Source organism: Bos indicus, chromosome 24, assembly GCF_029378745.1.
Source record: "Bos indicus isolate NIAB-ARS_2022 breed Sahiwal x Tharparkar chromosome 24, NIAB-ARS_B.indTharparkar_mat_pri_1.0, whole genome shotgun sequence".
NCBI lineage: Eukaryota > Metazoa > Chordata > Mammalia > Artiodactyla > Bovidae > Bos > Bos indicus.
In genome coordinates this window covers 53,311,994-53,326,489 of record NC_091783.1, presented here as the reverse complement: position 1 = coordinate 53,326,489, position 14,496 = coordinate 53,311,994, and the positions used below count along the sequence as shown (strand labels likewise).

At 37.6% G+C, this 14,496-nt stretch overlaps 1 protein-coding gene across 1 annotated transcript in view; it reads right to left on the bottom strand.

The window, feature by feature from the left end:
• Nucleotides 1-14,496, bottom strand: part of DCC (DCC netrin 1 receptor) — a 1,293,116-nt gene that overhangs the window by 60,946 nt on the left and 1,217,674 nt on the right. The window contains exon 26 of the mRNA XM_070779092.1: nt 6,446-6,601. Coding sequence (XP_070635193.1) covers nt 6,446-6,601 — 156 coding nt within the window. The remainder of the gene's footprint in view (nt 1-6,445; nt 6,602-14,496) is intronic.

Here is a 14,496-nt window from a genome sequence, read left to right as displayed (position 1 = left end):
TAAGATTGAATGTATCAATAATGCACAAAGGATTGTTTTTTTTTTGTTCAAAATGTTAATTTTGCTTAATACCTAATACAATGGCAAAGTATAGGTTTTCCATAGGTGATTCATAATACTTACATTTTGCATAGAGCAAAAAAAAAAAAGTGCCTTTTAGAATTGGCTGACATTTAAGGCAGTGAAGAAACTCTCCAGCAAACACAACAGCAACTGCTCCACTGGAGAAAGCTCTCATTTCATCTGAGCCTGTTTGGCCAGTTCAGGTGCCAGCTTCCGGACACCTAAGTGAAACAGACTGGCGCTCTGACATGACATTTAGCCGTGCTAAGAGCCCCAAAAGCAAAGAAAACCTCCTTTCGCTCACAAAGTGCAGCCTCCCTGAAATTCACAGACTAATGTGAGAATCAAATAGGTCCTGGCAAGGCACTCATTTTCAAATGAGACACTAGGAATTCATTGTGCAAATAGCATACAGTTATACAGCAGAGTCAAATCTCAAGGCAATTTATAATAATTAATGTCAACACATAAATAATTGCTACAAAATAACTGGCAAAAGTATTGTAAAAACGGAAATGAGGATTTTCCTTCTATCTCAGATTGCCTTGAAAGAAATATAGCAGATGAATAACTAAACAAAGACACTTCAAGACATGAACCAAATTCACTCAATCTCAGAAGAACAACATCATGCAGTAATCCTGGGTAACCCCAATCCTTATAGCTAGTTTTGTTTTTTTTTTAAGACCCTAGAGAAAGATCCAAGAACTCCACTGTTCTGGTTTTATTGATGGCAAGTTCCATCTGTTAACTGATTTCCAATCTGGGAGAGAGGCGCGGGAGAACGACAACCTGGAGAAAGGAGACTGGTGTTCTCACTGAGACAATGCCAACACTGAAGGCAGCAGTGGGCATCATCGCCTCTAGCACCTGTTCCAAACGGGAGGAAATGGAGGCCCCAATTTTATACTGACTTGTAGAAAAGAGATCTACAGATGATTGAAGTTTTCAAAATACATCTCTTTTTGTTGTCCCCCCACGGCCAGCTCCTTTGCCCACGGATGTGAAGAGCAAAACTGAAGCTATTAACAGGAAGAAGAAATATTTGTCCATCACAACTGTATAAACCTTTCTGCGTGGATCACCGAATATGTGTTATGCAAAGGCACTGTATCCTATATCTTTCCATTTGTTATGGGAGGGGAGAAATTCAGCTTTATTAGTGTCCTTTTTGGGGGCAGGGATTTAGTGAGTCTCTCAAACTCAAAGGTCTTTGTGATAACTTTTGAGAAAGGAGAGTTGCTCCATTTCCCACAGTCAAAATGTTTCTTTTCCTACGTGTGCCTTTTGCTGTTTTTCAAGGTGACTAATAAGACATCTCCAGCCAGAGACATGAAATGTTTTCTGCTTGAGACAGAACTGGGATGTTTAGTGTTCTCCAAGGCATTTAGAAACTGATACTGAATGGATGGAAGTTAACTGTTTCTGACAGTGATTTAGAGAATACTTAGTTTCCTAGAAAAGAGGATGCTTGTTTTATGTATTTCTTTTCAAAGCAATCACGTGGAAACACATATCAGTTCCTATCCCTTTTGCACTGCACATAGCTTTGGTCAAAAAAAATACTTGAAGAAGGACTGAATATATCTTATAATTAAAAAAATCTATGGTATCTTGGCCAGGAGTAGACTGTCAATGCCTTTTGATTTTAGATGAGGTTCACGAATTATTAAACAAAAAATTCTGTTAGGAATCCTTAATTTGCATAAATTCATATAATACATGATCTATTTTATGTTCATATTATATGTTATGTAATAGTAATAGAATTTTAAATGTATTTAATAATATTACTTTTAAGCAAATTAAAATAAAAATCAACTAAGGAGACTACATTTTTCTCCCTTCCTGCTTGCCCTCCTTCCTTCCTTCCTCTTTCTCACTCCCTACTCCCCCGCTTCACCTTTTCATTGTAGAAGAGACCTTAATTTTTAGAGCAGTTTTCAGAGTCATAACAAAATCGAGTAGAAGATACAGAGATTTGCCCTCTGACCCCAGGTACGCATAGCCTCGTCCACTGTCAAAATCCTGCAGCACAGTGGTTTGAGACTAAACAAAGGAATAAACGAATCTGTGATCCTTAACCACAGATGGAACGAAATTCTATACTAGTTCAGTTGTTTTCCTTTTCATTGAAATTTAACTTCTGGAATCCTTTTCCCCATGGTTTAATGAGACAGTTTTGCATGCTGTACCAGATCAGGAGAGAAAGGAAGGAGTCAATGGGATGTTGGGTTTTCAGAAGGAGATGATGCTTTTAAAAATGGAAAAGAATTTACAGGAACACCCACGAATGAAATAGTTAATTTCCAGTTTTGGACAAAGTAGTGAACTTTGGCTATCTCAGTCTTACTGGAATGAACAGATAAAGGCCATTCTGACACTTCCTTTTACAGTAAGAGAATATAAATGAACAATGAAGCAATGAGAAGAAAACTAAACTAAAACTGTAAACCTCTCTTCTCTTGGGGGTAGTGCAATTCAGAAATTGAAGAAGGGACTTGTGTGATCTGAATCCTTTGACTACAATTATCGTCCTAGTTGTTTTGGGATTCAGAAATTTGGAGGTGTTGGACTTCTCACACCTTTATTTAAATTCCTTCAATGTGGTCTGGAGGACTTTTTTTCTTTGAGTTTTTGCACACAACTCTATTGTCTAGACATGATGTGCAGTGAGAAGAAGAAAAATAAATCTAATTCTCTCTTGGCAGATTTTTGATGCCTTTTAATTCTAACCTTGCTACATCTAGACAATTTATGATTTCTTAGAGCTGTCCCTGTTGGCTTGGAAAAAATATAGCTACTCCACAAATATATTTTATTGCTGTTACCATCTTATCTATTACAAAATATCCTATCTCACAGGAGATGCTGAGTCACCTGTTCGTAACTAAGAGAAGAATGCCATAAAATCGATTTTAAAATGCTGTGCTTGAAGGGGAAAAAAGCCAAATAGCACAGGAAAAATCACCAGGGTGCATATAATAGCTTGAGAATCTCTCTCCATTTGTACATTCTTTGAAACAAATACTACTCTCAGGATACAAAATCAATATACAGAAATCAGTTGCATTTTGATATACTAACAACAGACTATCAGAGAAATTAAGAAAACAATCTCATTTACAGGAGCATCAAAAAGAACAAAATACTTAGGAATAAATTTAACTGAGGAAGTGAAACAGTTGTATACTGAAATCTACTACTTTGATAAAAGAAATTGAACAAGCCACAAAAAATGGAAAGATAGTCTGTGTTCATGGGTTGGAAGAATTAATATTGTTAAAACTACTACCCATAGCCATCTATATATTCAATCAATCCCTACTGTAATCCCAATGTAATCTTTACAGAACTAGAAAAAGAAAAAAAAAAAACAAACCTAAAATCTGCATGGAACTTATGAACCAAAAGTAAACCTAAGAACAAAGCTGGAGGCACCATAGTTTCTGATTTCAAGCTATACTACAAAACTATAGTAATTAAAACAGTATAGTATTGGCATAAACACAGACATTGACCACAGGGACAGAACTGCGAGCCTAAATATATCCCCAAGTGTAAAATCAACTAATATTTCAAAAGAAATCCAATAATACACCAAGGGGAGGGAGCAGTCTCTTCAATAAAAGGTGCTGGGAAAACTGAATAATAGTCACTGTGAATGAGTGAACCTGAACCCTTATCTTGTACCATATTCAAAAATAAACTGGATTAAAGACTTGAACATAAGACCAAGAACTGTAAAACTCCTGGAAGAAAACTTAGACATTGATCTTGGCAATGATTTTTTTTTTTGGTTTGATACCAAAAGCAAAGGCAACAACAGCAACAATAAGTAAATGGAACTATATCCAATTAAAATGTGGCTACAAAGAAAGAAAATGAAAAGGGAAGGGAAGGAAATGCTTACAAACCAAATATCTGATTAACTGGTTAATATCCAAAATATACAAAAACTCACACAACTCAAAAACAAAAACACAAACACCATGATTAAAAAAGTGCACAGAGGAATTGAATGGACATTGTTCCAAAGAAGATATACAAAAGACCAACAGATACATGAAAAGGTGCTCAACATTACTAATCACTAGGGAAATGCAAATCAAATGACAACAAGGTATCACCTCACCTCTGTTACCATGGCTAAAATAAAAAAGAGCTAAGTGTTTGTGAGGATGTGGAGGAAGGAAAACACTTTTGCACTGTTGGTGGAAATATAAAATGATGTAGCCACTATAGAAAACAGTATGCAAGTACCTTAGGAAATTAAAAATTGTACAATCATATAATCTAGCCATCCCACTTCTGCGTATATAGGCAAAGGCAATGAAAACAGGATATCAAAGAGATTCTGCACTCCCATGCATTTCTTTTGCCAGCTATTTTTAATATTATTCCTTAATTTGGAGGATAATTGCTTTCCAGGTGCTTTCCAGGTGGCTCAATGGTAAAGAATCCACCTGCCAAAGCAAGAGATGCAAGTTCAATCCCTGGGTTTGGAAGATCCCCTGGAGAAGGAAATGGCAACCCACTCCAGTGTTCTTGCCTGGGAAATCCTGTGGACAGAGAAGCCTGGCAGGCTATAGTCCATGGGGTTGCAAAGAGTTGGATACAATTTAGCAACTAACACACACTTGCTTTACAATGTTGTGTTAGTTTCTGTGGTTCAACAGTGTGAATCGGCTGTAAGTATACTATACCATCTCCCTATCGAACCTCCCTCCCACACACCCCCAATTCCACCCCTCTAGGACATCACAGAGTACCGAGCTGAGCTCCCTGTGCTATATAGCAGCTTCCTATGAGCTATTTATTTTACATACTATATATATATATATATATATATATATATCTCAAAGCTATTCTCTCAATTCGTCCCATCCTCTCCTTCCTCTGCTGTGTCTGCAAGTCCATTCTCTACATCTGTGTCTCTATTCCTGCCCTGCAAATAGGGTCATCAGTACCATTTTTCTGGATTCCATATATATGTGTTAACATACAATATTTGTTTTCCTTTTTTTGACTTACTTCACTCTGTAAGTAAAACTAGATTCATTCATATCACTACAAATGACCCCATTTTGTTCCCTTTTATGGCTGAGATTCCCGTGCTTTTTGCAGCATAATTCACAATACCCAAAGCATGGCAACAGGTAAGTTTTCATCAAGGATGAATGGGCAAAGAAGATGTGAGATACATATAAAATGTATACACACACACATATATACTATTCAGCCATGAATAGGGCATTTACATTTGCAACAACATGGATAGACATTAAAGGCATTATGCTGAGTGAAATAAGTCAGATGGAGAAAGACAAACATTATATTTGGAATCTTAAAAAGCCAAACTCATAGACATAGAAACTAGGACAAGGTTTACCTGGGACTGGGAGATGAGGGAAGAAAGGACATATTTGGTCGGACTTATAGTGAGAAGATGAATAAATTCTGGGGATATAATGTATAGAATGGGCTTCCCTCATAGCTCAGTTAGTAAAGAATCTGCCTGCAAGCAGGAGACCTGGGTCAGGAAGAGCTCCTGGAAGAGGAGATGGCAACTCACGTCAGTATTCTTGCCTGGAGAATCCCATGGACAGAGGAGTGATTATAGTTAATGATACTGTGTTAAACCCTCAGAAGTTGCTAAGAGAGTAACTCTCAAATGTTTTTACCACAAAAAAGAAATGCTCATTATGTGCCATGGATGGGGGTGCTGGCTAAGGTTACGGTGATTATCATTTTGCAACAGAGAAGTATATCAAATCAACACACACAACACACTGTTCAATGCCTACTATTCCCATTAAAGCTGGAAAAACACATACATAAAAACAGGTGAAATATTAGTCTGGAAAATTTTTTATTTCCAATAGTTATTTCTTAAAAGTTGAAAATGAAAAAGGTCTATCATGGTGTTGCAAATGGCTGATTTAACTAAAGAAAGCTAAAACTTTCATACAGGTATTGGTTCATAAGGAAAATCAGAGACATCTTCAATTATTACAGACACTTAAGTGAGAATATGTTGGAGTTCAGTCACTCGCGTATTCACTTCCCGCTTATCAGAACACATTAATTTCCAGCACCCATCACGTTGCTGTTTTACTGGATCTGTTCAGCTTTGTTTTCTCACAACTTTTCACATTGTCAGTGCAACAGACTGTGGAAAGACTCCTAGAAAATCAGTCCCAATACATGTTTAGGGTCCAAAAAACTGACCATGCTGAAAAAGAAAATTCTAGCACTCAGGTCACAGCGGAATCCCTCTTTACAAAGGATAAGAACATCAAAATGCTACACACTTGACAAGACTTTATTGATCTTATTCGTCTGTTCTCGGTAAAAAGAAAGGAAAATGCAATCCACTAACTTTTTCCTGCTCCGAAACCTCGGTCCACTGACAGTGTTGGGAATGGCACAGGCCGGAGGGTGAACTGTGGGTGGGGGTATCCACACGTGGGTGATGGAAGGATTCCTGGGTACTGGGCACTTTCGAGGGTTGGCACAGGGATGGCACTCACGACAGCTGCAAAACAAAGGTGTTGTCGTTAATATTTTCAATCCCATGCATCCGCCGAACAAGCAAAAAGGAAATGGCTACATTTTCACATGTTCAAATCCATGGATGCTCCTCATAGTTTCATGTAGGTTCCTTTACTTACCTCTCTTTCTAGAAAGTCCCTTTCTCACTTCAGAAAAGACAACTCACTCTTCAAGAATCTCACCAGCAAGAATTACCCTGAGGTTTAAAATTTTTCATGGTTTCAAACAAAGAAGTGATTCATAGGCCACCTTACGGCTCCCTGGTCTTTATTTGGTTTAGTTTTGATTTCATCTTATTCTTTCTTCTAGGCAAAAATGATGATGTTAGAAACATTAGATTATTCAGAAATGGAATATATTATATACAGCGTGCTAAAAAAGTGGGGATTTTCTATTAATTCTGTGAAGGAAAGTAAGGCTTTGGCGATCTATAGTCTGGAGAGAGAATATGAAAGTATACTCTAAATGCTCACACTAAGGATTTATATTTAATAGAAAATACTTCCAAGCAGCTGAAGTAGTACCACTTAATGACACATTGATTTAAATGCAACTGAATGTTTTCTGAAATACCAAAACATGTTTGAAGTTACATTGGTCTAAACCTACAGATGATATCTTACACAATATTTTCTAGGTTTATTGAGCATTGTCCGATTCCATTGTTCAAATGCCTGTTCAGTGGTATCACATTATGAATTAGGTATTTGATTTAGGTCATACCTGAATGGTCTAGTGGTTTTCCCTACTTTCTTCAATTTAAGTCTGAATTTGGTAATAAGGAGTTCATGATCTGAGCCATAGTCAGCTCCCGGTCTTATTTTTGCTGACTGTATAGAGTGTCTCCATCTTTGGCTGCAAAGAATATAATCAATCTGTTTTGGTGCCATCACTTCATGGCAAATAGACAAGGAAACAGTGGAAACAGTGGCAGACTTTATTTTGGGGGGGCTCTAAAATCACTGCAGATGGTGACTGCAGCCATGAAATTAAAAGACGTTTACTCCTTGGAAGAAATGTTATGACCAATCTAAATAGCATATTAAAAAGCAGAGAGATTACTTTGTCAACAAAGGTCCATCTAGTCAAGGCTCTAGTTTTTCCAGTAGTCATGTATCAATGTAAGAGTTGGACTATAAAGAAAACTGAGTTCTGAAGAATTGATGCTTTTGAACTGTGGTGTTGGAGAAGAGTCTTGAGAGTCCTTTGGACTGCAAGGAGATCCAACCAGTCCATCCTAAAGGAAATCAGTCCTGAATATTCATTGGAAGGACTGAGGCTGAAGTGGAAACCCCAATACTTTGGAGTTTGGCCACCTGATGCAAAGAGCTGACTCATTTGAAAAGACCTTGATGCTGGGAAAGATTGAAGGCAGGAAGAGAAGGGGACGACAGAGGATGAGATGGCTGGATGGCATCACTAACTCAATGGACACGCATCTGAGTAAACTCTGGGAGTTGGTGATGGACAGGGAGGCCTGGCGTGCTGAAGTCCATGGGGTCACAAAGAGTCAGACCCAACTGAGTGACTGAACTGAACTGTATCATATTATGAAATACTTACTCTCAGTGTAAGTCAATCTTCATCTTATAAAATGTTTAGCATGTTCTACCTTTTATTAACAAAAAATAAAAATTAAGCTAGCTGCTGGAATGATCAATTTCAACAGCATATTCTTATCTAAAAAATTAATGAATTATTTATTTTATATTATGATTTTTTAATTTAGTTATACCCTAAGGCCAGTTGCTGAAGTTCAACATGGACAGCAGTGTACATTTATCAAAGTAAAATCTTTTTTTTTTTTAAATCACATTCCTTTTACCTAGTAATTTCATCACCAAGATACAAATTACACTGCATTATTGTTGGTTACAAACAGATTTTTAAAATATTTTGACTTAAAAATGCAGATTAATTACATGAAATACATAGCACTTTAAATTAAAAAGGTTCCTTCAAAATGACACATGTACCCCAAAATATGTTTATTGCAGCACTAGCCAGGACATAGAGGCAATCTGGATGTCCATCGACAGATGAATGTATAAAGATGTGGTACATATATGCAATGGACTATTACTTAGCCATAAAGAGGAATGAATTTAAATCAGTTGTAGTGAGGTGAATGAACCTAGAGCCTGTTATACAGAGTGAAGTAAATCAGAAACTGAAAAACAAATATCATATATTAACGCATATATATGGAATCTAGAAAAATGGTACTGATGAAGCTATTTGCAGGGAAGAAATGGAGACACACACCCGGAGAACAGCCAAGCGGACAGAGAGGGGAAGGCTAGGGTGGGGCGGATCGAGAAAACAAAACCGACATGGATACATTTCACCCGGGGCTCAGTGGTCAAGGATCCACCGGCAATGCAGGAGACCCAGGCTCAATCCCTGGGCCAGGAATATGCCCTGGTGAAGGAAATGGCAGCCCACTCCAGTATTCTTGCCTGGGGAATCCCATGGACAGGGGAGCTTGGCGTGTTACAATCCACAGGGTCGCAAAGAGACACACTAAAGCAACTGAACATACACGCGTATATACTATCATGTGTAAAATAGATAGCTAGGGGGCAGCTTCTGTATAGCACAGGGAGCCCCCCGCCTGGTGCTCTGATAACCTAGAGGGCGGGAACGGGGGTAGGAGGGAGGCTCAAAAGGGAGGGGGTGTGTATATATATATATATACACATATATATGTAAAACTTCATTTGAGAATTTAATTTCAGTATATTTATAACACTCCTTAAAGCGCATATTAACATGTTTAATTGAAAAATGAACCCAGGTCTTTTTTCAGATAGAAAGTTTTGACTGACTGTTTTGGTAATGAGGACTAACTCTTTTTTAAGGAGGTTAAGTAATGGGATGGGGAAACAGTGGAAACAGTGTCAGACTTTATTTTTGGGGGGGCTCCAAAATCACTGCAGATGGTCACTGCAGCCATGAAATTAAAAGATGCTTACTCCTTGGAAGAAAAGTTATGAGCAACCTAAATAGCAATTGAAAAGCAGAGACATTACTTTGCCAACAAAGGTTCGTCTAGTCAAGGCTATGGTTTTTCCTGTGGTCATGTATGGATGTGAGAGTTGGACTGTGAAGAAGGCTGAGCACTGAAGAATTGATGATTTTGAACTGTGGTGTTGGAGAAGACTCTTGAGAGTCCCTTGGACTGCAAGGAGATTGAACCAGTCCATTCTGCAGGAGATCAGCCCTGGGATTTCTTTGGAAAGAATGATGCTAAAGCTGAAAATCCAGGACTTTGGCCACCTCATGCAAAGAGTTGACTCATTGGAAAAGACTCTGATGCTGGGAGGATTGGGGGCAGGAGGAGAAGGGGACGACAGAGGAGGAGATGGCTGGATGGCATCACTGACTTGATGGACGTGAGTCTGAGTGAACTCCGGGAGTTGGTGATGGACAGGGAGGCCTGGTGTGCTGCGATTCATGGGGTCGCAAAGAGTCGGACACGACTGAGCGACTGAACTGAACTGAAGTAATGGGTGCTTTGTCTGAATCAAATAAGAATGTATATTAATGTTTTAATGGGATAAAATATTTTTTCAAAAACTCACATTAGTAAAGATATTTCAATGTTTTAAATCCTGTCTTAGTATATTGTATTATACGAAGTACCTCTAAGTGAATAAAACCTGTAGATATATGTCATGATAAAGCTTTTTACAGTTGTACCTCCTAGAAAATTAGAAAGCAGATAACTTGAATGATTAATCAATACTTGAATATAACTTTTACTTCCAGAAAAATTAGAGGACATTATCTAGTTGTTAACTGAAATACTATTTAACTTTCTGGTTAAAACCCATTCCAGTACTCTTGCCTGGAAAATCTCATGGGCAGAGGAGCCTGGTGGGCTGTAGTCCATGGGGTCGCTAAGAGTCGGACACGACTGAGCGACTTCACTTTCACTTTTCACTTTCCTGCATTGGAGAAGGAAATGGCAACCAACTCCAGTGTTGTTGCCTGGAGAATCCCAGGGACGGGGGAGCCTCGTGGGCTGCCGTCTATGGGGTCGCACAGAGTCGGACACGACTGAAGCGACTTAGCAGCCGCAGCAGCAGAATTTAACTTCCTGTGAAAGTTCACAGGGCTGACGGTTGTATGCAATTCTGTGGGGAAGTGAATTGTAGGTATTAGTTAAAGGAAGAAAATGAGTGGTACAAACTTTTCTCTGCAAAAGGGAAACTTCCTAACGTATTGACACTTTGTAAATGGATGATGGTGGGTATCAAACGGCTATGGTATTTTTATACTTTTGGCTTTATTTAAAAGAGTAGACTACCAGAAAAATTATGTATTTTGCAGATACTTAACCTATAATATTTAATTTTAAATACTGAATTAAAAACGTGTGTGGTAATACAAAGCTTTTCTAAATTATTTTTGGGAGGACTTCAATGAAAAATTCAGACTAACTGATATATAACATCATAAATAAAGATGTTATAATTTAATAGATAAGATTTTTTATAAAAGTAGATTGTGGCTATATAAACACATGAACAGAGTTTAGAAAAAGGAAAAGAAATAAAATGAGAAGGGAACCGTCGAAAAGAATTAGAAATTCAAACCAGATTCCAGGCAAAATAATGATAAATTCCCTCAAGGAAAAGGTTATCATTTTGTAGTCTTTGTGTCTGTCATAGTACAGTTCTGGAGATACTTCATATTTTTCAAGTGAGTTAACAAGAGAGATTTTCTAGAAATATTTATAAATCTGTCATTTTAACCCACTGGAGATTTTTCACATGATTTCATGTATGTATTATTTTGTTTCCTGGTGTGTATAGTTAATATGTTACTACAATGATACTAATAGTAATAGATTTGAATACATTTGCAAATAAAAGCCATATAATAACAAAGTCTGTATTCCTATGACTCAAAATTTCACTCTCTGAAGCAGTTAATTGAATTCATACATCTTACCAATCAAAATGAGATTACTATACAGTCATTAAGGTTGACTGCCAAATTGCAAAGCTTTTCCTGTGTTGACAATTTTTACTCATAAATAAATGTGACAATAATAGTCTCCCTTAAAAGTAGAAAGCACCCACTTGACAAACTGTGCACATTCTAATCAATATTGTTATCTGAATTTAACCAATATTTTACAACGCAGTTAGAAAAAGAATGTCATAAATATCTTCCAGTTGGTGCTGAATAAATTTGAATAGAGAAACATAAAATAATTTGGCAAGCCGCAGATTCTGTATAAGTTAGAGAACAGAGAGAACCCAAGAGACTAAATTCATATTCCAGCTCCAAGTCTCTCATTACTTAAGAAAAGAAATTTTACTTTCTATGAGTTTTGCATTTTGACTACTGACCTGAGTACAAAAGGTTTGCAAATAATAAAAGTTCTTTTACAAAAACAATAAATCTGTTGTATGTCTCAGCAACTCAGAAATTTGCATTGTTCTATTTCCCTCACATGAATAGACTAGTCAGTATTCCAAAGCTTTGGTTTTGAAGTTTTCTGATCCATGATTCATTTCTAAAATAGAACAGACAGCTACCCTTACTTATAAAACAGTTGTTGCAAAACTAATCATTCTGTAATAAGTTGGACCTAACACTGTGTATTGAAGTGCATTTTTGTATTTTCAACTACACGTCAGTTTTGAGAGCCAGAAACACACACCTACACAGACACGTCCTCACAGTACAATTCAAGGCATTCACTGCCCTGCTCTGCTTATGCAAAACAGCTCAAAGAGTGATATCATCAAACATTTTCAATAAATCTCTGCCTTGCGGCCAACTATGACAAGAAATCTGTTCTGACACAGCTTGCTGACAACTGGATTTATCTCTCATACTGACGCATAAAGATTTTTCAAGTAGAAACTCCCTCACCACCAAATTACTTAGTTTCCTGAACAGGGCACATTGATATTCAAAAACTTTAAACAACATTTACAAAAATGTTAGTGTTAAACACGAACTACAGGAAATCTAAAAATACAGATTTTATTTTTAACGTTATTAAGAAATAAAGCTCTCTATAGGTACTTCTCCCCATGATACTTGACAATTTGAGAGATTTGTTGAGGAGGAGAGGTGAACAGAAGAGTAAAGATAATATTTTAAAGTGCAAAGAGCTTAAGTGACATGATTTCGCACTCTGCCTCTCTTTAGTGTTTCTTTTTGGCAATGGCCTACATATAATCTGGACTATTCGGAACTGTAGTTTCCATCACCCTTGATAAATAATCTCCTTCACATTTTCAGGTGTCCTTTGACAAGCAATTGTCACTGGAGGCCAGCCACAAGTATCCACAAATTCCTACTTGAGGAAAATAGTGAACATTCACAACGACACGTTCTGCAGTTATTCTTAAAATAGTGGTAAAGGGCCCAAACACTAGGTCAGACTGCCTGGGTTCATTATCTAGTTCTGCCAGTTGATAGGGAAAAAATGCCACAGCCAACATCGAAGACAGTGCCCGTTGATTCTCTCTTCATGTATTCACATCCTTGTTGGAGTTCCCTGCCACAATTCATCCAGATTGGTCTGGTGACCAAAGAGTGCAATGGAAGTGATGGTATGTCACTTCCAAAAATAGGTTAAATGAGATTCTTTCTCATTCTCTTTTCCCCTCTCGCTCTCTCTGATGGTTCACTCTGGAGGAAGCCAGGAGCCATGTCTTGAGGACCCTGAGCTTGAACTGCCTGGCTAAATCATTCCTGGATTCCTGATGCTCAGAAGCTACTGAAAAAATAAATGGCTGTTTTCTGTTGCTACATTTTGAGGTAATTTGTTAGGTAATAGTAGGTAACTGGGAGAAGGCAATGGCACCCCACTCCAGTACTGTTGCCCGGAAAATCCCATGGATGGAGGAGACTGGTAGGCTGCAGTCCATGGGGTTGCTAAGAGTCAGACACGACTGAGCAACTTCACTTTCATTTTCCACTTTCATGCATTGGAGAAGGAAATGGCAACCCACTCCAGTGTTCTTGCCTGGAGAATCCCATGGATGGAGAAGCCTGGTAGGCTGCAGTCCATGGGGTCGCACAGAGTCGGACACGACTGAAGCAACTTAGCAGCAGTAGGTAACTATACATTCACATGAGAGGGTATGTAATCTATTTCCTGTTTTTTTCATCAGTAAAGAGGAGATCATCGTGGTACCAACATTAGGATGTGGTTCTGAGGATTAAAGACAGCACCCACCTACAAGTGCAGCAGGGTGGAAATGTTGGTTATTGACATTAATTTCTCCTGAGTCCCAACAGATCTGCCTCAAGACTGAGCTGAATAACATTTAATAAAAAATACTGTTTAAAACAACCTTATCTATGACTTTGTGGTGATGGTATCATGGGTGAATGCATGTCTAAACTTACTAGACTATGTACATTAAATATGTACAGTTACACACATAAATTATATCTAAATAAAACTGTTCAATGATAAATAAAATTTTTAAAAATATGACCACTTAAAATATAAGTCAAAAATTTCCAAAGATATTGAAAACTGTTTGAGTTCTGCACTCAAGTGACTAAAGCAGATAGTGAAGGTGGGGAAGAAAATGCTGGCTCTCGTAGTGAACGTTCTAGAAAGGCCCCCAACCAGTAACCATAGCAGCATCCAAGCTATCCTTAAAACAAAACTGTATGCTTTCTTCTGTCTCAGTCTTTTTAAACACCATCTAATTTAAGTTTTTGAAACTTCTAGCTTCTTTAGAGGCTGATCTTACATTTTTTCCTTCAAATATTTACAAGGAAATAAAAACTGAAAAAAAAAAGAAATTCAAGAGATTTTTACTCAACAAACTCACACAGTGAATTATTAAAATTGTACAGCTGATGTGATCCTACAGGGTATCTGCTTCCATT